At 40.9% G+C, this 27,762-nt stretch overlaps 1 protein-coding gene across 2 annotated transcripts in view; it reads left to right on the top strand.

The window, feature by feature from the left end:
* The window catches only part of LOC131963131 (dedicator of cytokinesis protein 9-like), a 67,282-nt gene that overhangs the window by 8,002 nt on the left and 31,518 nt on the right, over nucleotides 1-27,762 (top strand). The window contains exons 1-17 of one of the 2 annotated variants that reach the window (XM_059328280.1): nucleotides 7,133-7,252; nucleotides 11,464-11,580; nucleotides 15,904-15,993; nucleotides 16,422-16,504; nucleotides 18,078-18,147; nucleotides 18,993-19,088; nucleotides 19,230-19,364; nucleotides 20,375-20,555; nucleotides 20,818-20,876; nucleotides 21,644-21,718; nucleotides 21,822-21,962; nucleotides 24,367-24,696; nucleotides 25,860-25,942; nucleotides 26,196-26,318; nucleotides 26,407-26,486; nucleotides 26,671-26,864; nucleotides 27,254-27,319. In XM_059328280.1, coding sequence (XP_059184263.1) covers nucleotides 7,133-7,252; nucleotides 11,464-11,580; nucleotides 15,904-15,993; nucleotides 16,422-16,504; nucleotides 18,078-18,147; nucleotides 18,993-19,088; nucleotides 19,230-19,364; nucleotides 20,375-20,555; nucleotides 20,818-20,876; nucleotides 21,644-21,718; nucleotides 21,822-21,962; nucleotides 24,367-24,696; nucleotides 25,860-25,942; nucleotides 26,196-26,318; nucleotides 26,407-26,486; nucleotides 26,671-26,864; nucleotides 27,254-27,319 — 2,043 coding nt within the window. Of the gene's footprint in view, nucleotides 1-7,132; nucleotides 7,253-11,463; nucleotides 11,581-15,903; nucleotides 15,994-16,421; nucleotides 16,505-18,077; nucleotides 18,148-18,992; nucleotides 19,089-19,229; nucleotides 19,365-20,374; nucleotides 20,556-20,814; nucleotides 20,877-21,643; nucleotides 21,719-21,821; nucleotides 21,963-24,366; nucleotides 24,697-25,859; nucleotides 25,943-26,195; nucleotides 26,319-26,406; nucleotides 26,487-26,670; nucleotides 26,865-27,253; nucleotides 27,320-27,762 lie in introns of those variants that run through there. The other variant, XM_059328279.1, reaches the window with a different exon arrangement.

Below are 27,762 nucleotides of genomic sequence, written 5' to 3'. Positions count from 1 at the left end.
GGACACACAACACAACCAGGACACACAACCAGGACACACAACCAGGACACAACCAGGACACACAACCAGGACACAACCAGGACACAACCAGGACACACAACCAGGACACACTGAGGACACACAACCAGGACACACAACCAGGACACAACCAGGACACACAACCAGGACACACTGAGGACACACAACCAGGACACACAACCAGGACACACTGAGGACACACAACCAGGACACACAACCAGGACACAACCAGGACACACAACCAGGACACACAACCAGGACACACTACCAGGACACACAACCAGGACACACAACACAACCAGGACACACAACCAGGACACACAACCAGGACACACTACCAGGACACACAACCAGAACACAACCAGGACACACAACCAGGACACACAACCAGGACACACAACCAGGACACACAACCAGAACACAACCAGGACACACTACCAGGACACACAACCAGAACACAACCAGGACACACAACCAGAACACAACCAGGACACACAACCAGGACACACAACCAGGACACACAACCAGGACACACAACCAGGACACAACCAGGACACACAACCAGGACACACAACCAGGACACACAACCAGTACACACAACCAGGATACACAACCAGGACACACAACCAGGACACACAACACAACCAGGACACACAACCAGGACACACAACCAGGACATACTGAGGACACACAACCAGGACACACAACCAGGACACACAACCAGGACACACAACCAGGACATACTGAGGACACACAACCAGGACACACAACCAGGACACACAACCAGGACACACAACACAACCAGGACACACAACCAGGACACACAACCAGGACACAACCAGGACACACAACCAGGACACAACCAGGACACAACCAGGACACACAACCAGGACACACTGAGGACACACAACCAGGACACACAACCAGGACACAACCAGGACACACAACCAGGACACACTGAGGACACACAACCAGGACACACAACCAGGACACACTGAGGACACACAACCAGGACACACAACCAGGACACAACCAGGACACACAACCAGGACACACAACCAGGACACACTACCAGGACACACAACCAGGACACACAACACAACCAGGACACACAACCAGGACACACAACCAGGACACACTACCAGGACACACAACCAGAACACAACCAGGACACACAACCAGGACACACAACCAGGACACACAACCAGGACACACAACCAGAACACAACCAGGACACACTACCAGGACACACAACCAGAACACAACCAGGACACACAACCAGAACACAACCAGGACACACAACCAGGACACACAACCAGGACACACAACCAGGACACACAACCAGGACACAACCAGGACACACAACCAGGACACACAACCAGGACACACAACCAGGACACACAACCAGTACACACAACCAGGATACACAACCAGGACACACAACCAGGACACACAACACAACCAGGACACACAACCAGGACATACTGAGGACACACAACCAGGACACACAACCAGGACACACAACCAGGACACACAACCAGGACATACTGAGGACACACAACCAGGACACACAACCAGGACACACAACCAGGACACACAACACAACCAGGACACACAACCAGGACACACAACCAGGACACAACCAGGACACACAACCAGGACACAACCAGGACACAACCAGGACACACAACCAGGACACACTGAGGACACACAACCAGGACACACAACCAGGACACAACCAGGACACACAACCAGGACACACTGAGGACACACAACCAGGACACACAACCAGGACACACTGAGGACACACAACCAGGACACACAACCAGGACACAACCAGGACACACAACCAGGACACACTGAGGACACACAACCAGGACACACAACACAACCAGGACACACAACCAGGACACACAACCAGGACACACAACCAGGACACAACCGGGACACACAACCAGGACACAACCAGGACACACTGAGGACACACAACCAGGACACAACCAGGACACACAACCAGGACACACAACCAGGACACACAACCAGGACACAACCAGGACACACAACCAGGACACACAACCAGGACACACAACCAGGACACAACCAGGACACACTGAGGACACACAACCAGGACACAACCAGGACACACAACCAGGATACACAACCAGAACACACAACCAGGACACAACCAGGACACACAACCAGGACACAACCAGGACACACAACCAGGACACACAACCAGGACACACAACCAGGACACAACCAGGACACACTGAGGACACACAACCAGGACACAACCAGGACACACAACCAGGACACAACCAGGACACACAACCAGGACACACAACCAGGACACACAACCAGGACACAACCAGGACACACAACCAGGACACACAACCAGGACACACAACACAACCAGGACACACAACCAGGACACACAACCAGGACACACTGAGGACACACTGAGGACACACTGAGGACACACAACCAGGACACACTGAGGACACACTGAGGACACACTGAGGACACACAACCAGGACACACTGAGACACACAACCCTGCAGCAGATTGTCCTCATATTGTCCTCCAGAACACTCACATTTATCCCTTTAACTCTCAGCGTCTTTTAGAGGGAAATCTAACTTGTTTCCAACCAGTTTGAGCATCAGAATCTAAGTATTTTGTATCAAAAACAGCTGCGTTGTTGCTCAGAAATGCTCAGATTTCTGCACCAGTTTGACCAACATTTCTACCAGCATGAAGAGAGAAACCAGAGTAGTGACGTCCAGTCTGGTCAACATGTTTTAGTTCTAGTCTCGTGTCTTGTGTTGCTGTTTGTTAGTCACTTTAAAGAGCTGCAGCAGCAGGTTTGGCTTCTATTGTTGTTTATATAAAAGAAGTGGACATGAGAGCTCTCTTGGGGACTTTCTTTGTTTTTTTGGACAGGAAGTGACCATATTTGGACAAGAAGGTGGAGACAGCTGACTCTGAACACACGACTTTTTGAGCTTCTTTTTAAAAGCAAATATAACTTGTTTCCAACCAGTTTGAGCATCAGAATCAAAGTATTCTGAAGCAAAATGCTCAGATTTCTGCACCAGTTTGACCAACATTTCTACCAGCATGAAGAGAGAAAACACAGGAGTTATTGACGATGATTTTTGGGTTGATTCAGGTTGATTTGGCTGCTTTTTTGGCTGTTTTTGGAGTTTTTGATAGTTTTTGCTGCTGCTGCTGGCCTGTTGGATGTTTTTTGTCTGTGTGGTGTGTCCACAGAATGATTGATAAACTCTTTCAGGCACTCAGCTGTTAATTTATTGGATAATGTTCCATTGTTTCACTTTGAAGGCTGTATTTTATATGTATTACCTGTTCTGGTGCGTCCCTTATGCTCTCATTTACTGATCTGTCCTGTTTAAATCTACCTGAGCTTCACTGTAATCTCCTCTGTGTCTTTGTGTTAGTTGTTGTTGTTGTTGTTGTTGCAGTTTAACTTCTTCCAGCAGCCGGTGGAGTCGCCCCCTGCTGGCCGTTACACAGAATGCAAGTTCAGTTTCTGCATTGGCTTCAGTTTTAAGGTTGCTGCTGATTTTTTAGAGAGTTTTTGGTGTTTTAGGAGCCTGAAAATTGTTCTGAGTGACACCAGGATGCTCCACAGAATGATTTATAAGGTCTGTTTGGATTATATGTCGATATGTGTTCCAGTTTTCTACCTTTAAAGGCTGAATTTGATATGCATTACCTCCCCTCTGCTCCTGTGAAGCCTGAGCTCCTCTCTAATCTCCTCTGTGTCTTTGTGATTGTTTTATTCATCCTGATGCTTCTTTCCTCCTGGTTTCTCTCCTTTCCCTCCTCACCTCTCTCCTCCATCTCTCTCTGGACTCTCTCCTCCATCTCTCTCTGGACTCTCTCCTCCATCTCTCTCTGGACTCTCTCCTCCATCTCTCTCTGGACTCTCTCCTCCATCTCTCTCTGGACTCTCTGTCCCTCCATCTCTCTCTGGACTCTCTCCTCCATCTCTCTCTGGACTCTCACCTCCATCTCTCTCTGGACTCTCTCCTCCATCTCTCTCTGGACTCTCTGTCCCTCCATCTCTCTCTGGACTCTCTGTCCTGTTAGAAACCTCCTCTGTGCAGCTTTTTTTTTCCTCTGCTGGTTCTATAAAGGAGTTATTTCTCTCAATGCTTCATTTCAGCCAGTCCCTTTGAAGAGAGTACAGCTAAAACAAGTTATGCAAATTATTTCACAGCGCCTCACACATCAGAGAGCTCACACACACACACACACACACACACACACACACTGTGCAGCCTTTGAAGTGTGTGTGACCCGTGGCGAGTCGTCTCTCTCTCTCTCTCTCTCTCTCTCTCTCTCTCTCTCTCTCTCTCTCTCCGTGTCGAGATAATTGGACGAGTTATTAATCGAGCTGCTTGCTGAACGTTGCAGAGATCCACTGGTGTGTAAACAGTGTGTGTGTGTGTGTGTGTGTGTGTGTGATGCAGCAGCAGGATTTGCATAAACGTCCCCACAATGATTCCTCTCTGAAAACTTTAAATGTCATCGTTGTGAAACAGACAGAAAGCAGCTCAGACATTAAAGAGACGAAACAAGGAGCTCCGGCTGCAGGAGAGTGTGTGTGTGTGTGTGTGTGTGTGTGTGTGTGTGTGTGTGGATCAGAGGAAGTGTGTGTGAAGTGACCTGCTGAGCGTGGCTGCAGCGGAAACGTTGGCGGATCAGTTCAAAGCAGAAACTTTTATCAACACAGGTTCAGTGTTCAGAGTCTCTCTAAAGGTTTAGTTTCACTTCTTTTACTAGTTTTTCATCTTTCTGACAAGCCAAACTAACTTTTCTCACCATGATTTCATAAAGGTTTGCTCTACAGACTTTATAATATAGTTTGTGGTTAATATTGTGTCCAGCTGCAGCGTTTGAACTCTGAGCTGATAAAGATCTTAATGTTTCTTTTCCTCTGCGACCGGACGACTCGTCTCATGATCACATCCAGTTTCTCTCTCCACAAACAGCAGAAAACTCTCAACACACATTCCAACATGAAGCTGCAGCAGCTTCTTCTTCAATATCTGCAGGTTTCTGGATCATCAAAATGTAGATTTTAAACCATCAGAGTGATCAGTTCTGATCCAACATTTCTTTCTCACTGAGTGTTTCAGACAGTCATTTCAGACAGTTTATGATCAGGCAGCATGTCTGTCCTGCTGAAAAAACACCAGAAACTAACGTGCATTTGTGTTTGTTTGTAGGTTTATTTAGAAATCAGAATCAAACTGAGGTTCCAGAACAAAAAATGCATTTGCAAATTAGTCTGCTGATGCACACTTTCAAAATCAAAATGTGTGTTTTACAACAGAGGAACTCCACAGATTCTTCACGTCAAAGTGTATATTTAGATTTTGCATGTGTGAAAAATATATGCAAATATTGTCTGAAGAGGAGTTAGAACTGAAGGTTTGGAGTGAGAAGGATCAGCTGATCTCTGCAGTAATCAGATTACTTTACTGCAGTAGAAATACTAATAACACACAGTTTATGCAGTTTTTTAGCTTTAAAAAAAGTTCTCCGTTCTCATCCTGACGAGACGTGTTTGTAGCGATCCGTGCAATAGTTCTTTAGACATTTATATTATTTATCAATGCACCAAATACAATGAAAACAATTAAGTAATCAGATTACTTTACTGCAGTGAAAGTCCTAGTAAAAGTACAAAATGTGCTGAAAGTATCGAAAGTAAAAGATTGTTTTATATATTCTAAATATATTGTAAGATTATTGTTACTGATGCATTTAATTGAATGCTCATTTTAACTCCTTAATATACTGTTGAGTGCTTTAATTGATATGAATCACTTTAAATGTGATGTTTTCTATGTTAAATCTGGACCTGAAGACAAACTAAAGCTGTCAGATAAATGTAGTAAAAGGGTCAATAATTACTTCTAAAACTAGTATAAAGTTACATCTAATGTAAAAACTGTTGAACTAGTGATCCTGAGTATCTGTATTTTGGAGCCGTATTAATATAAATGATTATTATTATTCTCCTGTCTTTATGCTGCTGGAATCATTTCACTGGTGCAGAAAAAGAAGAAAATATTCCACATTTATCTGCTGAATGCAAACTTTTCTTTGACTTTCCTGCCGATCTGTGTTCCCTCCAGCTCTCTGAGAGAGAGAGAGAGAGTTTAGAGTGGGAGTGGTCGGCTCCTCCTCCTGCTCCTCCTCCTCCTCCTCCTCCTCCTCCTCCTGCTCCTGCTCTCATACTGTACATGCAGACAGACTGACATGTGCCCAGCTGTTGGTGGGAGGAGACAGAAGGAGGCTGGAGGGAGGAGGGTTAGTCAGAGTGAAACAGCTCAGAGTGAATCTCTGCAGCAGCAGCAGAGTCTCTGGACCTCCACAGGGGCACTGAGGCCTGGAGGAGACTCTAAAGGAGTCTAAAGGAGTCTCTGGAGGAGTCTAAAGGAGTATAAAGGAGTCTGAAGGGGTCTCTAGGAGTTTATAGACGTCTTGAGGAGTCTCTAGGAGTCTAAAGGAGTCTGCAGGAGTCTGAAGGAGTCTAAAGGAGTTTTGAGGAGTCTCTGGAGGAGTCTGAAGGAGTCTCTAGGAGTCTGGAGGAGTCTCTGGAGGAGTCAGGAGGAGTCTAAAGGAGTCTGGAGGAATCTGAAGGAGTCTAGAAGAGAGTGTAGGATTCTCTAAGAGTCTGAAGGAGTCTAAAGGAGTCTCTAGGAGTCTTGAGGATTCTCTAGGAGTCTAGGAGTTTATAGACGTCTTGAGCAGTCTCTAGGAGTCTAAAGGAGTCTGGAGGAGTCAGGAGGAGTCTAAAGGAGTCTTGAGGAGTCTAGAAGAGAGTGTAGGATTCTCTGGGAGTCAGGAGGAGTCTCTTTAGGAGTCTGGAGGAGTTTCTAGTAGTGTGTAGCAGTGTGTAGTAGTGTGTAGCAGCGTGTAGTAGTGTGTAGTAGTGTGTAGTAGTGTGTAGTAGTGATTAGTAGTGTGTAGCAGTGTGTAGTAGTGTGTAGTAGTGTGTAGTAGTGATTAGTAGTGTGTAGCAGTGATTAGTAGTGTGTAGTAGTGTGTAGTAGTGTGTGAGACAGTGAGGAGGATGCAGGGCCGAGCAGGTAAAGGTGTGAAGCGAGAGATGGTGATCGAGTCTCCTCAGCAGTACCGGAGCCTGGCGGAGCTGGAGGAGGAGCAGGAGGCAGGAGGAGGTCCGCCGGCAGCGGTAAGAAATACTAATATCACTATCTATACAGAACTATTACTATTACTACCTTTATACAGAACTATTACTATCACTACCTTTATACAGAACTACTACTATCACTACCTTTATACTCAGAGAGAGGTCTGACTCTCTGCTGCTGCTAGAGAGGCTCTGAAGAGTTTTAAGGCTGAGAGAGCAGCTGGAGGGTTTGTGTCTCTGGGGGCTGCAGCCTGATCTGGTTCAGGAAGTGGAGCAACTAGTGGAGCAACTAGTAGATCTATCTCTGTTCATGAACTGTCTGAGACCAGAGAGACCAGAGATGTTCCTGACGCTGGGTTTCCCTTTTCTGACTCCATGAACATGTTATTGTTTTGAAAAATGTCCCAAAAAGTGGATTATTGTCCATTTATGTAAGAGCATTATTAAAGAGACAGAGCAGAGAATCAGCTGATGTTTTAATGTTTCCTCAGATATAATCATGTTATTATCAGTCTGTAGCTGGTGTTTCTCAGGACTGAGGCTGTTTCATCAGGTGGAGATCAGTCACACGCTGGTTCACTGGCTCAGGTTGTTGTGTTGGTTGGATCAGAACCAGAACCAGGAGAAAACAAATAAACACTCAGAGCTGAGTTGCTCCCATAAAACCAGGAGGAAACACCAGAAACATCAGGATTGATGTGTAACTGAGACAATCTGTGTTTCTGTAACTTTATATTTCTACTCCTCTACATTAATCTGACAGCTTTATTTACCTTCCAGATGGAGATTTAACAGAACAACATGATACATTTAGACATAAAACAACTAGAAAGAGATAAAAACAACCACAAATGACAGAAAAAGAAGAAAACAAACTCAACAAAACTACCAAAAATGTGCAGAATGTCTTTTCCAAATAAGAGTTTCAAGGAGAGCTGTAACATTTATAGAGTCATTGATCGGCTGTTTTGATTATCAATAAATGACTAAATAAAAGATTTCTCTCTTATGCAAAAGTTGCAGAAGCCTTTCAAATGATAGGATGTCTGTTTTATGTTACTTTATACTTCTACTTTACTACATTTAAAGGTTAATTTTACATTTATCTGACAGCTTTAGTTTCTCTTCAGAGATTGAACATAAAAACATTTAAAGGTATAAGACATAGAATGACTCTACAGAGACTGAAAACAACCAAAAAATACACAAAAAGAAGAAAAAAAACTCCACAAAACTACCAAAAATATACAATATGTCTATTCAGGGACATAAAACAACTAGAAAGAGAGAAAAATTATTTAAAAAGATGACAAAGAGGCTCAAAACAGCTACAAATGGATACAAATTACACAAAAACATGCACAAAATGTATAGATATGTATAAATAAAGTTAGTATTATTATTTATAGAGCACTTTTCATTCAAGAAATGGAGCTCAAAGTGCTTTAAAACATTAAAAATAAAATAAATGAATAAATAATGCAACACAGCAAAACAAAGAAAGAAAAGAACAGCTGATGATAAAATAAATGCTAAAAATAATAAAATGATGCTTAAAAGCCAGATTAAATAAGTCAGCTGTCAGCTCTAATTTAGAGACATTTATTTAATCATTTTGTATTATTTTTTAATAACTTTTGCTGCGCTGCCTGTTTTCTTGTGTGCAGAATGATTTAAAGAGATTTCAGCTGTGGTGTAAACGTGTAAAGTCTGAAAATGATCTGAATATTTCTCTTTAAATAGATCAAAGCTGTTTATTTCTGCATGTTTTATAATATTCAGGAACAGAAACACGTGTGAGACATGTGGAGATCCTCACGATGTTTCTGAGGAACGTTGGAAGATGAACTCTGAGTGAATCTCTCTGTGTTATAATGCTTTAGACCAGGGGTCTCTAACTGGCGGCCCGTGGGCCAATTGTGGCCCTCGTGATGATATTTTGTGGCCCCCACCTTGATATGAAAGTTTAATGTGAGTTTTATATGAATGGCACTTTACCGTGTTGTGGTGGAAGGTCCCTTTAATTACTTTTTCTGGTAATTTTGTGTCTTTTTTAATAATTTTGTCTCTTTTTTTAATAATTTTGTGTTTTTCGTAATTTTGTGTCTTTTTTAAATAATTTTGTGTCTTTTTTAATAATTTTGTGTCTTTTTTTAATAATTTTGTGTCTTTTTTTAATAATTTTGTCTTTTTTGTGATTTTGTGTCTTTTTTTAATAATTTTGTCTTTTTTGTGATTTTGTGTCTTTTTTAAATAATTTTGTGTCTTTTTTGTAATTTGTGTCTTTTTTAAATAATTTTGTGTCTTTTTTAATAATTTTGTCTCTTTTTTAATAATTTTGTCTCTTTTTTGTAATTTTGTGTCTTTTTTTGGTAATTTTGTCTCTTTTTTAAATAATTTTGTGTCTTTTTTGATAATTTTGTGTCTTTTTTTTGGTAATTCTGTGTCTTTTTTAAATAATTTTGTGTCTTTTTTTAATAATTCTGCGTCTTTTTTTGGTAATTTTGTGTTTTTTTTTAAATAATTTTGTGCCTTTTTTTTTGGTAATTCTGTCTTTTTTTTTTAGTAATTTTGTGTCATTTTGGTCATGTTGATAGTGCCTCCAGCAGCCCCCAGGTAATTAGAGTTCTAGAGGATTTACTGGAGGAACTCTGAGCTTCAGTAGAGCTTCAGTAGAGCTTCAGTAGAGCTGCAGTAGAGCTGCAGTAGAGGGTTTGTGGTGTTGAGGTTGTGAACGTGAGTCTGCCAGTGACTGGTACCCTGTTACTGTCTGTCTGTCTCTGTTTCTGTTTCTGTTGCTGGAGGACAATAGAAACAGTGTCGTCATGTTGTAACTGTGAGCTGATCACTCTGAGATAACTCTGAGCTGCTGCTCATCATTCAGTCTGTCTCATTCATAAAGCTCAGCACTCACTGAGACTTTAACATTCACACTAAATAAGGATTCACAGAAACAGCTCCTTGGTTCCAACAGAGAGTCCCAGTAATCCTAAAACTGTCTCTATTATATCTAATGTTGGTGTTTCAGGTCTCTTGATGTCCTGTTATTGTTCCAGATGGTGCAGTGGGATTTAAATCAGAGCTGCTCTGATCTCAATCAAGCAGGAGTTTTCATTTTAAACTGCTATATGTCAAACATTTAATACATCTTCAAATTAATACACAACAAGTGTTATTTATTGAACAATTATGGGTTGAAAAATGACAGAAACCCCAGCGCTGTTTCTAGAGAATGAAAGACGGTGTTTCTTGCCTCCTGTTTCCTGAGTGTGACCTGATGGTGCTGGTGGTGTTTGTGTTGCAGGTTCGGGTGAAGCTGGTGGAGCCTCTGGACTATTGTTGACCTGGTGGTGTTTGTGTTGCAGGTGAAGCTGGTGGAGCCTCTGGACTATTGTTGACCTGGTGGTGTTTGTGTTGCAGGTGAAGCTGGTGGAGCCTCTGGACTATTGTTGACCTGGTGGTGTTTGTGTTGCAGGTGAAGCTGGTGGAGCCTCTGGACTATTGTTGACCTGGTGGTGTTTGTGTTGCAGGTGAAGCTGGTGGAGCCTCTGGACTATTGTTGACCTGGTGGTGTTTGTGTTGCAGGTGAAGGTGAAGCTGGTGGAGCCTCTGGACTATTGTTGACCTGGTGGTGTTTGTGTTGCAGGTGAAGCTGGTGGAGCCTCTGGACTATTGTTGACCTGGTGGTGTTTGTGTTCCAGGTGAAGGTGAAGCTGGTGGAGCCTCTGGACTATTGTTGACCTGGTGGTGTTTGTGTTGCAGGTGAAGGTGAAGCTGGTGGAGCCTCTGGACTATTGTTGACCTGGTGGTGTTTGTGTTGCAGGTGAAGCTGGTGGAGCCTCTGGACTATTGTTGACCTGGTGGTGTTTGTGTTGCAGGTTCGGGTGAAGCTGGTGGAGCCTCTGGACTATTGTTGACCTGGTGGTGTTTGTGTTGCAGGTGAAGCTGGTGGAGCCTCTGGACTATTGTTGACCTGGTGGTGTTTGTGTTGCAGGTTCGGGTGAAGCTGGTGGAGCCTCTGGACTATTGTTGACCTGGTGCTGGTGGTGTTTGTGTTGCAGGTTCGGGTGAAGCTGGTGGAGCCTCTGGACTATTGTTGACCTGGTGCTGGTGGTGTTTGTGTTGCAGGTGAAGGTGAAGCTGGTGGAGCCTCTGGACTATTGTTGACCTGATGGTGTTTGTGTTGCAGGTTCGGGTGAAGCTGGTGGAGCCTCTGGACTATTGTTGACCTGGTGGTGTTTGTGTTCCAGGTTCGGGTGAAGCTGGTGGAGCCTCTGGACTATGAGAACGTGGTCCTGCAGAGGAGGACTCAGATCCTGAGTGACGTCCTCAGAGACATGCTCACCTTCCCCACAGAAGACTTCCAGGTCAGAAAACACACTTTATTCTCCTTTAAAACAATCAATCACCTTCCTGTCTTCTGTCTTAGTTCAGAGTTCATACGGGTGCATGAAATCCTTGAAAATGTTTGAAAAGTGCTTTGATTTTGGATAAAGTGCTTTAAAATGCTTTAAATTCTGACTGTATTTCTCTTGTAATCTGACTACACTGAGAACATTTGGAGTGAGATTTACAACTTCAGCTCTTTAGAAAAGAAGGAAAGCTAAAGAGATAAGTGACAGGTTCAAACAGAACAAGTATAAAAACATCATTTTCAAACATTGTTGTGTGTTTCAAAGGTTTGATCCAGTAAATCAAACTGGAAAATAATCAGGTCAGGTTGTGCTGAATGTGGCAACCTACAGCTTCTGTTTTAATTTAGTTTAAAACAGTCAAAATAACTCCAAAGGGTTAAAGGAGCTCGCTTTGATGACTTTTAGTTTATTTTAGTTCCTTTCTGAAGCATTTAAAGTGTCAGTGGAGCTGACTGTCTGTTCTAATGTGACTCTGGAGCTGTAGAAGTCTTTACTAGTTACAGTTTGTTGTTAAAGTTCCTCTCAGCTGTAATATTAATGAAGACATGATCATCTCCTCCTCCTCCTCCTCCATGTCTAAAGACTGTGAGACTTTAAAGCAACATTACGTCATATAGAGTGAGCGGAGAGAAAAGAGGGAGAGGCTGCATGTTTCTCATTCCTCCTCTAATCTCTTCTACTGTTCTCTATCAACTAGTACCTGATGTTCAGTCCTTCTGAGGGTCACAGAGGATTTTATACAGAGAGAAAACATCAGATATTTAATATTATAACACAGAGAAACACACAAACATCACTTCTCAGTCTACAAATCAACTTTTTCTAGTAAAATACACCAAAAAAGTTGAATTACAATCCATCAGATCCCAATAATATCACCACTCTGTGTCAGTTTAAAAGTCTAAAAGTGTTAAAAACATCCGAACTGACAAAAAACAAACAAACTGAGTCTTCAAATCAACTTTTTCTAGTAAAATACACTAAAAATGTTGCCTTCTGTAGAGGAAAAATCCCAATAATATCACTAAATATCAAAATAAAGGCTTTTCTATCGCTATTTATGAGATTTTTAGTCAGTTTAAAAGTCTGAAAGTGTGAAAAACATCCAGACTGGATGAAAAAAAGCTCTGTTTTCCATGTTTATATCTTAAAAAGAAGCTGTAGGTTCAGTTCATCTGAGGGTCAGAAAGGCTTTAATATTTAATATTCCATCATTCTGACCAAACAAAATCACTTCTGAGTCTACAAATGAACTTTTCCTAGTAAAATACACCAAAAATGTTGGCTTGTATAGAGGAAAACACCCAATAATATGAGTTAATAGCAAAATAAAGACTTTTCTATGGCTGATAATGAGATTTAGTGTCAGTTTAAAAGTGTGAAACGATGAAATAAAGCCAAAGATTTCTCTTCCTCCTGTTTCAGTCACATAAAGCTTTTATTTAAAGGGTTAACCCTGTTCAACTGTGATTGAAACAGCAAAAAAAACAAGACGATGAAATCCAACAGAGTCATCAATCAGAGTTCACACTAATAATAATAATAATAATAATAATAATAATGATAATAATAGTAATAATAGCAATAATAATAATAATAATAGTAATAATGATAATAATAATAACGGTAACAAGCTGGGAAATAATCTGTGTTTCACAATCAGGAGATGATGAACGGCTTTCATTAGTGTGTGTGTGTGTGTGTGTGTGTGTGTGTGTGTGTGTAACCTGCCATATGTTTTACATCACTGGGCTTAAAAAGGGGGAGAGAGTAAGGGCTGGCTGTACACACACACACACACACACACACACACACACACACACACTAGTTCAGAGGGAAAGATTGTAACATTTGAATTCACAAATAAAACTTCTAGAAATTCGACTTATTTGCAGTCAGATTTGTGTTTTTCCTTTTGAGTGGAACAAATCACCTTAAAATGTTACTTTTTAGTCCTAACCAGCCTCTTTATCCAGTTATTGACATGTTAGGCTGCAGGTAGGGATGGGTACTGAATTCGGTACTTTTATAGGTACCGACCGAATTCCGTCGGTACTACCGAGTACCGATTCATGTAAAATCAAACGGTACCATGTTTCGGTACCTAAACGGCGTTACCTTTAAACTGATCATTGATTTCAACCTGTTTTCATTTAACGTCTTTGATTAACAAGCGTGCTGACGATCGCACTATTTTTTATTTTTTTATTTACCTCCTCGTCTGGTCCTGTCTGCTCACCGCGGCCACTAGCTGCTGCCCTCTTCCACCCCGGTGCAGAGACGAACAGCCGGCTCTAGGCCTGCTAGCCGCCAGCTGCTATCTCTCCAATGTCTCTACCCGGGCTTGGCCTTCGTCTGCCTCCAGATTGGACCTTCCTTACTCCGTTTGCTCTCTCCATTCTTCTGTAGACCAGTCATTAGCAGCTAGCAGCTAGCTGCTGCATCTCTGGTCCTCCGCTAATACTCCGCTCTTCAACTCAGGAATATTACCTGCCACTTTACTCCAAACTGCCTCGCTGAAATTAAATCCCTGGGACTCCTGCGTCATCCTCGATATGTGCACAGAGAAGCCCGACTCAACTTTGTTTATTCCAACCATGCCACGCCCACAATACTGTCTGACCGGAGCTCCGCCCACAGCTACGACGTCATCACAACAAATCACACGTGCACTTGCACCTTTTTTTTTTTTTTTCTCCTCCGTGCACGTGCCACCTGAGAGCTCCTCTGTATTCTTTGATAACGCTGCAACCTTCATGTTACAATAAAACAATAAAGCACTGCTCATCCTGGATTTTATATTGTTTTGATATATTTTTTAAAGTTTATATTTTGAGAAATAAATATGTTGAATTGAAAAAATTTGATTTTATTATTAAACAAATTAACATTTATTACCACATAAACAAACGCAAAAGTACCGAAAATTGGTACCGTTGAGTACCGGTACCGATTCCCAGGTACCGGGTATCGGTACCGTATCGGTTCATACGGAAAGGTACCCATCCCTAGCTGCAGGTGCATCTTCTAACAGAACACTGGACCTTTTGCTCTTTAAACAGTTTAATTACAATGTTGCATTGCTATAAAATGTAATCAGTATACTGTACTTATTTGTAGTTGAATGTGTTAATGCGTTTGAAGTTAAATCACCTTAAAATACTAAGTTTTAGTCTTTATGGAGTCAGTTAAATCATGAGGCTGCAGGTGAAAACTGGACCTTTAGCTCCAGTTTTCATGACGTTTTAAAGGTTTTTATGCTCATGTGCTGCTTTGTAGCTTGTTTTTATCTCAGCTGAACAAAAGCATAAAAAGTCAGTTTGATAATAGCAGATCAGTTCAGTATCTGAGCTAAATGAGCTGCAGACCAGTCCTCAGGTCACTGATCTGGACTAACTGACTAACTGACTAACTGATAACCTCTCTGACTGAGTGTAAATGTGACAGTAGGAGGTTTCTGGGTAAACTGGGTCATGGTTCCTCTGGTTCTCTGGTTCCTCGTCTCTCTGAGGGTTAATCAGAGACTCTGAGCCCTGAGGCGTCTCAGATATAGATCCTGGTCTCTGGATCCTGGTCTGTCTGTCGGAGGAACTAGGACAGTTAATGCCGCCTGCAGGAACATCTCTCTGTCTTTCACTCATTTAAAGGAACAACAGCAGCTACTTTACTCTGTTTTAGAGAATATTTCACCATAGAATCACTGGAAATGAGTCATGAATGTAGTTCTCCTCTGTTTTAGTGTGTTGATGGTTTCAGCTGTTGTAAAGTGTCTTTGGATGCTATGAAAAGAACTATAGACTATATAAATACATATATACACATAGAGAGAACTATAAACTATATAAATACATATATACACATAGAGAGAACTATAAACTATATAAATACATACATATTAAAACCAAGTCCACATGTGCACTAATTGTACTAATTTTGTACAGTGAAAGTGTTTTGAAACGTGTGTGATTATCTGAACTCAGCTTCATATTTCCAGACAGAGACTCAAATCAGCCATAAAAGAGAGGAACTTTTCCTTTAAATGTTTCTAGAAAGTCTATAGTGTTTCAGTGTGTTTTCAGTGTGTTTTCAGTGTATTTTCAGTGTTTTTCAGTGTATTTTCAGTGTGTTTCAGTGTGTTTTCAGTGTATTTTCAGTGTGTTTCAGTGTGTTTTCAGTGTATTTTCAGTGTATTTTCAGTGTGTTTTCATTGTATTTTTAGTGTGTTTCAGTGTGTTTTAGTGTGTTTCAGTGTTTTTTTCCTGTCTCTGTCCTCAGATCTCGTGTCTGCAGCGTCAGGGCCGGACTCTGTTCTCCACCGTTCCAGAGACGGCAGAGAAAGAAGCTCAGTCACTGTTTGTCCAGGAGGTAAACCTGATTCTTTACTCCTTTACCCTGGTCCTGGTCCTGGTCCTGGTCCTGGTCCAGGTCCTGGTCCTGGTCCTGGTGCTTCTGTTCCTCTCTGACTGAAGTTGAGAGTGAAACTGATCCTCTAAATGTTTCTGTTCTCCTCTAAATTAATCCTCGTTGCACAACGGACTGACTCTCCATCCAGATGTTAGAGTTAGATCTGAGATCAGTCTGCCTGGAGACACCTGATGCTGTAGTTTTCTGCTGAAGCTCCTACCAGCTCCTGTAGCTCTGAAAGTGGAACATTTTGGATATAACTCTCAGGTTATTTCAGAAACCCGGACCATTATTTTCTCCTGTTGAACCTCTGACCTCTGACCTCTTCTCCTCTTCTTCTCTTCTCCTCTTCTCTTCTCTTCTTCTTCTCCTCTTTGTGTCTCTTTCAGTGCATCAAAACTTACAAGTCTGACTGGCACGTGGTCAACTACAAGTACGAGGAATATTCTGGAGACTTCCGCCAGCTGCCAAAGTCAGTCTCTCTGTGTGTGTGTGTGTGTGTGTGTGTGTGTGTTCATCATATACATTTATGTCCTATTTAATTATAATTAGTTTCATTGAATAACGTGGAAGTGGTTTTACTGGCCGGTCTGGAGCCTAAAGACTTCCAGTTTGTAGTGTGGGACTGACTGGGACATCTGTTGGTGTAAACCAGCATTACCATGCTTTTACAACAGACCACCATCTCTAATGTGCTGTCAACAGACTAGACAGTAAACAGAGAATTCATCTTCTCAGGAAACTAAATTCTGTTAATCTCTGTTGTTTTTATCAAGCGTTTATTGAGTCTGATGTGTTTCTCCACAAAATGACTAAAAAAAGACACAAAATGACAAAAAAAAGACACAAAATAACTAAAAGAGAAACAACAACAGACAGGAAAAGACATGAAAAGAATTTTAAAATGGACAGAATCACCCAATAAGACTCCACAGAGAGCAAAATATCTGCATAATAGCTAATAGCTAATGCTTCCTGTGCAGCTTCAGATCCACTGAAACACATTCTGCTGTTGAGGTATCAATGTGTTTGGTCCATCCACTCAGACCTGTTAGACTCTGTTAGACCCTGTTAGACCCTGTTAGACCCTGTTAGACCCTGTTAGACCCTGTTAGACCCCGTTAGACCCTGTTAGACCCTGTTAGACCCTGTTAGACCCTGTAAATATAATGTTTGTGTGGTGGACTGAGGTTCCATAAAGAGGGAAACGTGAAGAAGAAGAACAACAATAGAAGTTTCCTGAGTCCTCCAGAGATAAACAGCAGCAGATCTATTATTAGAGTGATTCTGCTCTGATATCTTTACATCTGCAGGGACAGAAACTCTCTCTGAGTCCTCCAGGACAGGAAGCAGCTCTGCTCCAGGATCTCAGCTCTGTTTACTCTCTGGTCCCCTCAGAGGGTCTGCAGGGGTCAGAGGTCAGCCTGTTAGAGGATCTGAGAAACATCCTGCAGAGAAACTCAACAACAGGATCCTCACTACCAACCTTAAACGCACTTTCATTCTCCTAAAGAACATTTAGTTCATCTTTTACCTCAGTGACTTCATGCATTTTTCCATTTTTAAATGGAATATAAGTCAAAAATGATTCTTTATTTACATTTTAGTTCCCACCGTTTTTGGAGTCAGGTTTTGCATATATTAACCTTTAACCTGTTAGAGACACAAAATGACCAAAAAAGACACAAAATGACAGGAAAAAAAAATCTAAATTACTTAAAAAAGACACAAAATGACAAAAAAAAAAACTAAATTACTTAAAAAAGACACAAAATTACTAAAAAAAGACACAGAATTACCAAAAAGACAAAACATTTATTTCATGTTTTACCTCAAGAACTTCATGCACTTTTGCATTTTAAATGGAATATCAGTAAAAAATGATTCTTTATTTACATTTTAGTCAACTCCCCACCTTTTTGCAGTCAGGTTTTGCATATATTAACCTGTAAATAAAGTTCTTTTCTCTCAGGTTGTGTATATTTGAAGCTGTAATAAAGTTATTTCCTCCCAGTATATTTCTGAACCTGTACATTTCCTCCCAGTAAGGTGCTGCGTCCTGATAAACTAGCAGCTCATGTGTTTGAGGTGGATGAAGACGTGGAGAAAGACGAGGTGAGTCTCCAACCTTTGTTTCTCTCAGCAGATCAACATTATAATTAATTTACTGCTCATTATCCTCCTCACTGATTTCATCTGGCTGCTTTACTCCCAGACAGCCTTCACACCTTTAACGTCTTCCTGACATTTAAAGGCTCCGTAGTTCACCTCAGGCAGACATTTAACCTGTTTATGGACACAGAGTCACTCTGAAATATCAACATGCACATAAAGAGAATCAGCTCTCACCTGTGTTTTCTCTAAGTTAGAGGTTTAGTGTGTGTTGTTGTGTGTTTTCTACTGTTTAAATCATGTGTTGTTGTGTGTTTTCTACTGTTTAAATCATGTGTTGTTGTGTGTTTTCTACTGTTTAAATCATGTGTTGTTGTGTGTTTCTACTGTTTAAATGCATGTGTTGTTGTGTGTTTTCTACTGTTTAAATCATGTGTTGTTGTGTGTTTCTACTGTTTAACTCCATGTGTTGTTGTGTGTTTTCTACTGTTTAAATGCATGTGTTGTTGTGTGTTTTCTACTGTTTAAATCATGTGTTGTTGTGTGTTTTCTACTGTTTAAATGCATGTGTTGTTGTGTGTTTTCTACTGTTTAAATCATGTGTTGTTGTGTGTTTTCTACTGTTTAAATGCATGTGTTGTTGTGTGTTTTCTACTGTTTAAATCATGTGTTGTTGTGTGTTTTCTACTGTTTAAATGCATGTGTTGTTGTGTGTTTCTACTGTTTAAATGCATGTGTTGTTGTGTGTTTTCTCTAAGTTAGAGGTTAAATCATGTGTTGTTGTGTGTTTTCTACTGTTTAAATCATGTGTTGTTGTGTGTGTTATTGTTGTGTGTGTGTGTGTGCAGGACTCGTCGTCTCTGGGCTCTCAGAAAGGGGGCGTGTCTAAACACGGCTGGCTCTACAAAGGGAACATGAACAGTGCCATCAGTGTGACCATGAGGGTGAGCAGGACTCAGACATGTGGGGACAGAGTTAATGTTGGAACTGTTGGGGTCCTGAGGGACCCTCTACGCTGGTATATTTAGAGATATTTAAAGATGCTGACTCCTCCTCTCTGCTCCTCCTCTCTGCTCCTCCTCCAGTCCTTCAAGAGGAGGTACTTCCACCTGGCCCAGCTGGGAGACGGGTCCTACAACCTCAACTTCTACAAGGACGAGAACACGTCCAAGGACCCCAAAGGGACCATCTTCCTGGACTCCTGCATGGGGGTCGTCCAGGTACAACATCTGGCTTTATACCTTTATTTATTTATTTACACAGTTATAATAACATCAAATGATGACAAGTCATGTAAAGGTCAGGGAGAGGCAGAAAACCCAGATGGGATTATTTAAACCAGGGCTCTCAAACTCTAATTACCTGGAGGCCGCTGGAGGCAGTATGACCAAAAGAGACACAGAATTACTAAAAAAAGACACAAAATGACAGAAAAAAGACACAAAATTACTAAAAAAAGACACAAAATGACCAAAATAAGACACAAAGTGACCCAAAAAAGACACAAAATTTGTAAAAAAAAAAGACACAAAATGACCCAAAAAGACACAAAATGGCCAAGATAGACACAAAATTATTTCTTTTAAAAGACACAAGATTTTTTTTTTTAAAAGACACAAAATTACAAAAAAAGACACAAAGTGACCCAAAAAGATACAAAATGACAGAAAAAAAAGACACAAAATTACTAAAAAAAGACACAAAATTACAAAAAAAGACACAAAATTAGTAAAAAAAGGACACAAAATGACCCACAAAGACACAAAATGGCCAAGATAGACAAAAAATTATTTTTTTTAAAAGACACAAGATTATTTTTAAAAAAAGACACAAAATTACAAAAGAAGACACAAAGTGACCCAAAAAGACACAAAGTGACAAAAAAAAGACACAAAATGACAGAAAAAAGACACAAAATGACAGAAAAAAGACACAAAATTAGTAAAAAAAAGACACAAAATGACCCACAAAGACACAAAATGGCCAAGATAGACACAAAATTATTGTTTTTAAAAGACACAAGATTATTTAAAATAAAAGACACAAAATTACACCAAAAAAAGACACATTACCAAAAAGACATAACATTATTAAAAAAAGACATATTATTTAAAAAAGACACAAAATTATTTAAAAAAGACACAAAATGACCCAAACAGACCCATCTGAACTCTGAATAATCTAATAATAATAATAATAATAATAGTAACAGAGTGTTGTTGTGTCTCAGAACAGTAAAGTGCGGCGGTTCGCCTTCGAGCTGAAGATGCAGGATAAGAGCACGTTCCTGCTGGCGGCGGACGGCGAGGCGGAGATGGACGAGTGGATCGGCACGCTCAACAAGATCCTGCACAGCAGCTTTGAACAGGCCATGACGGACAAGAGGAACGGGGACATGCTGCTGCACGACGGTACAGATAAAACTAACTAATAAACTCTTTATTTATCCATCAGGATTCTTCTCTTCTTCAGCTTCACCCTCTGGAATCATTCATCCTGCAGAAATAAACAGCTTTATGTTCTCATTCATTCTGGTTTTATATCTATATTTCCTCTGCTAACAGGAAATAACCAGCTTTATGTTCTGGTTCTGATCTTCTTCATCATGTTTTTGTATATTTCCTGTGCTAAGAGACGTGTTGTTGTTGTTGTTGTTGTTGTTGTGTCCAGCAGACGAGGATGTGGGGAAAGCAGAGCTCTCCTCCTCCGGAAGTTTCCAGGACAGCTTCCAGGTATCCTCCTCCTCCTCCTCCTCCTCCTCTCTAAAACACTAAAACACTAAAACAGCAGCTGGATGATCAGTGTGCAGCTCTGCAGCTTCACTCAGCAGCTGATCAGAAACCTGCTGAGCAGCTTGTTTCCTGTTGCTGCAGCAGAACAAACATCTGGAGCTGCAGGCTGCAGATGTTTGATCCACATGGAGGAGAACAGCAGAACGTGGCAGACCCTAAACTAACTCAGAGTAAAGCTGCATGGATATAAAAAATATATGTCAAATGCATCAAAAACATCTTTACAGAACAACTTGTACATTTTACATCCTAAAACTGTAGTAATTAAAAAAAGTTGTAGATTATAGCGTCCTTTACTGCTAATTCAACAGGACGATGCTGCTTTTATACTCATTATTTATGCAACATTTACATGCAGATTTTTCTTATTGTGCATTGAATTCCAGTAAATTAACATTCAGTTATTATTTATTATACACAGCTGCTGGAGAGTGGAACATAATATAAATAAATATAAAAATATATATAATAATGCATCTCTAAGCTGTTACACAGAGGAAGAAGAAGTAGAGTCCAAAATATTTCAGGTTTGATGCAGTTTTAGTTGTTTAGGAAACAAACTCTGACACGTCTTGTCTCATAAACTCTCTAGGAAACAAACACAACATGCTCCATATACAGATATATATATATAACATATATAAATATAAGTAAAGATATATAAATGCATGAGATGAAGCTGAATAACTTTCCTCTGTGTTCCTCAGACGGCCAGAGATATCGAGTCTAAGATGAGAAGTGAAGCTCGTCTGAAGCTCTTCACTCTGGATCCAGACACACAGGTGAAGATCTCCTGACTTATTGATTTATACATTGATTTATTCTCTTTAGACTCTCTGACCTCTTCTTCTTCTTCTTCTTCTTCTTCTCCTCTTCCTCCAACAGAAACTGGACTTCTCTGGCATCGAGCCGGACGTCCGACAGTTTGAGGAGAAGTTTGGTAAAAGAGTTCTGGTGAGCTGCAACGAGCTGAGCTTCAACCTGCAGGGCTGCGTGGCCGAGCACGAAGAGGGACCCACAACTAACGTACGACCCAATAATAATAATAATAATATATAAATATAGATAAATATACAACGAGCTGAGCTTCAACCTGCAGGGCTGCGTGGCCGAGCACGAAGACGGACCCACAACCAACGTACGACCCAATAATAATAATAATAATAATATATAAATATAGATAAATATACAACGAGCTGAGCTTCAACCTGCAGGGCTGCGTGGCCGACAGCGAGGACGGACCCACAACTAACGTACGCTTCAATAATAATAATAATAATATATAAATATAGATAAATATACAACGAGCTGAGCTTCAACCTGCAGGGCTGCGTGGCCGAGCACGAAGACGGACCCACAACCAACGTACGACCCAATAATAATAATAATAATATATAAATATAGATAAATATAGAGCAGCAGCAGCTTCAACCTGCAGGGCTGCGTGGCCTACAGCGACGACGGACCCACAACCAACGTACGCTCCAATAATAATATATAAATATAATTATAATTATAATTATTATTATTATATAGAAATATAGATAAATATACAGCAGCAGCTTCAACCTGCAGGGAAACCTTCTGTCTGCAGCAGGACGACCCACAACTAACGTAGGCTCCAATAATAATATATAAATATAGATAAATCACACGTAGGCTCCAATAATAATATATAAATATAGATAAATCACACGTAGGCTCCAATAATAATATATAAATATAGATAAATCACACGTAGGCTCCAATAATAATATATAAATATAGATAAATCACACGTAGGCTCCAATAATAATATATAAATATAGATAAATCACACGTAGGCTCCAATAATAATATATAAATATAGATAAATCACACGTAGGCTCCAATAATAATATATAAATATAGATAAATCACACGTACGCCTCAATAGTCATATATAAATATAGATAAAGCCTATAGATTGTAGCCTGGAACAGAACAGAGAGAAATGAATCAACAACCACTCAGACGCTGTTTCCTCTGCAGCAGCTACACAATATGATTATAGTTTAAATATTTACAATAAGTACAAAAATACTTCAGCAATAATACAACAACCATTAATTCAAACAACAGGTGGACATTCACAAAAATCGTCTACAAAACAATAAACAAAACATTATAGTCTATGGAAAATATTTCATATTTTGTGTTTTTATCATTTAATACATGTGGATTTACATTCCTAAAAGGGCATTAAAGGGTTAAAATTATTTAAGAAATACATGTAAATATCAGGACTGAAGTTGGACAAAAGATCTAATGCATTGAAAGTAAAAAAAAAAATCATATAATATTTTTATAGCACTTTTTAAGAGGTGAACATTTTTTGCACCAAGGGTAATTAACATTTTCTGAAGGGTTAAACACACAAACATTAATTTTCTTGCGTGGAACAGTTGAGATATAAACTAGAGAACGAGCACTCAGACGGTGTTTCTTCCCCAGAAAGAGACACCACACCAAGCGCTCCCCTTCATCCTTAGCAGGCATCACTAATCAATCACAGATCAGTTTTATAGATCACAGATCACACATCTTCTACAGCTATATACAGTTATATATTATTATAAACAGTTTAATAAACCATGGTGAACATTTTAAACATGTTTTTACCTCTTTTAAAGGACAAACATTTAATTTTGTTCACACTGATGATGTAGATCAGTAGTTCTCAACCTTTTTGAGTCGTGACCCCCAATTTAACATGCATGTTGTCCACGACCCCCACTCACTGAACACAATCTCACACACACAGTTCAGATCACCCAGAAAGGAAACAAAATGACTAAAAAAGACACAAATTGACCACAAAATGATCGAAAAAGACACAAAATGACCCAAAAAAGAAACAAAATGACCCAAAAAAGAAACAAAATTACCAAAAGACCGAAAATGACTAAAAAAAGACAGAAAATGACCAAAAAAAGGAAACAAAATGACCAAAAAAGACACAAATTGACCACAAAATGATCAAAAAATGACACAAAATGACCAAAAAAAAAGACATTAAATGACCAAAAAGACTAAAACACATTAACACATGAACACTTTAACACAGTGGAGACAGAGCTGACTTCTAGAATGATTTGTTGACCCCCAGAAATCATCTCGCGACCCCAATTGGGGTCCCGACCCCAAGGTTGAGAATAGCTGATGTAGACGTCTCAAAAACTCCTGCATCAAATATGAAACACTTTGCTTTATTGGGATGTTTTATGTCAGTTTAGTGTCAAAAATGTGTCACAACAATAATAGATAAAGAATAATTTCCTCTCTTGGTGAGGGGAGAGACAGATCTATGATAGATTATTATTTTATCTGTGTTTCTGTCTTGGTGACATCAGGAACCATGTTTCTGTTCTCTAACCCTAAATGAATCTCCCTCTGTGTGTGTTTGATGAAGGTGGAACCGTTCTACGTGGTTCTGTCCCTGTTTGATGTCCAGAACAGCAGGAAGATCTCTGCAGACTTCAGAGTGGACCTGAACCACCCTCTGGTCCGCCAGATGACCTCCGGCAGGCCGGACGCCGTTAGCGCTGGCGGTGGCGGTGGCGGTGGCGGTGGCGGAGGCGTGGGGGTCCCGGAGAACGCCCTGAGGTTCCCCAGACAGGGACTGTTCTCCGTCACATGTCCTCATCCTGATATCTTCCTGGTGGCTCGCATAGAAAAGGTTCTCCAGGGAGGAATCACTCACTGCACAGAACCTTACATGAAGAGCTCCGACTCCTCCAAGGTACACACACACTGACACACTGATACACACTAACACACACACACACACACACACACACACACACACTAACACACACTAATACACACACACTCACTGTACAGAACCCTACATGAAGAGCTCCGACTCCTCCAAGGTACACACACACTGATACACACTGATACACACTAATACACACACACACACTAACACACACACACACACTGTACAGAACCCTACATGAAGAGCTCCGACTCCTCCAAGGTACACACACACTGATACACACTAACACACACACACTGATACACACTAACACACACCTAACACACACACACACACACACACACACACACACTGTACAGAACCCTACACGAAGAGCTCCGACTCCTCCAAGGTACACACACACTGATACACTAATACACACTAATACACACTGACACACACTAACACACACACACACACACACACACACACACACACACACTAACACACACACACACACACACACTAACACACACACTAACACACACTAATACACACACACTCACTGTACAGAACCCTACATGAAGAGCTCTGACTCCTCCAAGGTACACACACACTGATACACACTAACACACACACACACTAATACACACACACACACACACACACACACTAACACACACACTAACACACACACACACCTACACATGTCCATGTTCACCATGGTTTATTAAACTGTTTATAATAATATATAACTTTATATAGCTGTAGAAGATGTGTGATCTGTGATCTCTTCTATAAAACTGATCTGTGATTGATTAGTGATGCCTGCTAAGGATGGAGGGGAGCGCTTGGTGTGGTGTCTCTTTCTGGGGAAGAAACACCGTCTGAGTGCTCGTTCTCTAGTTTATATCTCAACTGTTCCCTTGTTAATGCTTTTGTGTTTAAATATGTAAGAACTGAGTCAGCAGAAAGTTTGTTGTAAACTGTATTTGTGTTCTGAATGTTTAGGAAGCTGTAACTTCATGTTTATTTCATAGTTAAATTCACCAGTGCAAAGTAGATTCTGCCAGCTGTGAATCTGTGAATCTGTGTGTGTGTGTGTGTGTGTGTGTGTGTGTGTGTGTGTGTGTGTGTGTGTACATGGCTGACTCAATTATGATCTTTAATGATAATAATAATGAATACCGTGTTTTTCTGCTCAGATGGCTCAGAAGGTTCTGAAGAACGCCAGGACGGCGTGCAGCAGGCTGGGAGGGTTCAGGATGCCCTTCGCCTGGGCTGCCAGGTACAACAAACAACAAACAACAACAACAATAAACACAGTCACATGTTTACTGCAACAACACTTAACAACAATAAACACAATCACATGTTTACTGCAGCTGAAGGACAAACTTTAGACATTTCTCTGGTCCTGTAACAGCTCACACAGATACACACTGAGTTATTCTGCTCATCAACTCACTGTAACCTGTCAGATGATCCTGCAGAGATCCTCAGATCTTTATCAGATCTCTAACAGATCTCTCTGTCTGCAGGCCCGTCTTCAAAGACGCGTCAGGAACTCTGGACCGGAGCTCCAGGTTCTCGTCTCTGTTCCGTCAGGACAGCAGCAAGCTGTCAGACGACGACATGATCAAGCTGCTGTCAGACTTCAGGAAGTACGTTTAAACTTCCTGTCTCTTAGAGTATGTTTCCCTTTCTCTTGTCTTAAAGTCTCTCTGAGTCTCTGGTGTTTGTCTCCATCAGACCAGAGAAGATGTCCAAGCTGCCGGTCCTCTTAGGGAACCTGGACGTGACCATCGACAGCGTGGCTCCAGACCAGAACAGTTAGTATTCTCTCACTTCATACATTTAATATACAATATTATTCTCTCATTTCATATTTAATATACAATAATATTCTCTATTCTATCACTTCTGTTTAACAACTGTCTCCTCTCCTGTCTCCTGTCTCCTCTCCTGTCTCCTCTCCTGTCTCCTCTCCTCCCTCCTCCCTCCTCCCTCCTGTAGACTGTGTGACGTCCTCCTACGTCCCTGTGAGGACCTCGGTCCCCAGTGGGACAGATGGTGGTGGTGTCCTCCTGGAGGTGGAGGAGTTCGTCCCCTGCATCGCCAAGTGTTCTCAACCGTTCACCGTCTACAAGAACCACCTGTATGTTTACCCCAAACACCTGAAATATGACGGGCAGAAGTCCTTCACTAAGGTAATAATCTATAATAACACGTTATACTTCTACTTTATACCATAAAACACCTGGAAAATAAGGATTAATCTGCATCAAACACCTGAAATATGACGGGGAGAAGTCCTTCACTAAGGTGAGACGCTACAAAAACAGAAGGGACGTTTTATAGTCTTAAATGAGACTCGTCCCTAGTCTCTAGTCCGGGTCTGGTCCTGGTTCTGGTTCTGGACTCTCCTGAAGGAAACCAACCTGCTGATCTCTCTCTGATCTCTTTAGTTCCAATCAGCTGCTCCTCCTCATAGACTCCAATGGGCTGAAGTGGTTCTGTCTGTGTGTTCTAACGTGTCTCGTGTTCTAACGTGTCTCGTGTTCTAACGTGTCTCGTGTCTCGTGTCTCGTGTCTCCAGGCCAGAAATATCGCCGTCTGCATTGAATTCAAGGACTCTGATGAAGACGAAGCTCAGCCGCTGAAGGTCAGAAAACATTTATCTCCTAGAATATAAAGTTTGTCTGCTGTAACATATAAAATGCTAAAACTTGTGTTTGGCCTCATTAGTCTCAGGTTTGGGTTTTAGACCTGCCTTGACCTGGGACGTGACTAGAGACCTGCTGGTCTGGACTCAGGACTGGTTCTCTTCTTTTAGTTTTGACTCTTTATTTGAGACTTCTTGCTCTTGGATTTTGACTTTAGACCCCTTGACTCTGGACTCTTTTCTCATCACTTTGACTTGTTGTTTGTCATCTTTTGGGACCTTTTCCTCCTTATTTGGAGACTTGACTTCTGACTCGCTGGTCCTGACTCTGGACTCTGTTGTGACTCGTGTTTTGGACTCGTGGGTCTCGACTTTAGACCTCATACTTGAAACCAAACCTCTCTGTGAGTTTAGAGAAGACGTTGCTGCTGCTCTCCTCTCTG

The sequence above is a fragment of the Centropristis striata genome, chromosome 24, assembly GCF_030273125.1.
Source record: "Centropristis striata isolate RG_2023a ecotype Rhode Island chromosome 24, C.striata_1.0, whole genome shotgun sequence".
Lineage (NCBI taxonomy): Eukaryota > Metazoa > Chordata > Actinopteri > Perciformes > Serranidae > Centropristis > Centropristis striata.
Note: the sequence above shows the minus strand (reverse complement) of the source record. Positions and strands in the feature narration are given on the sequence as shown.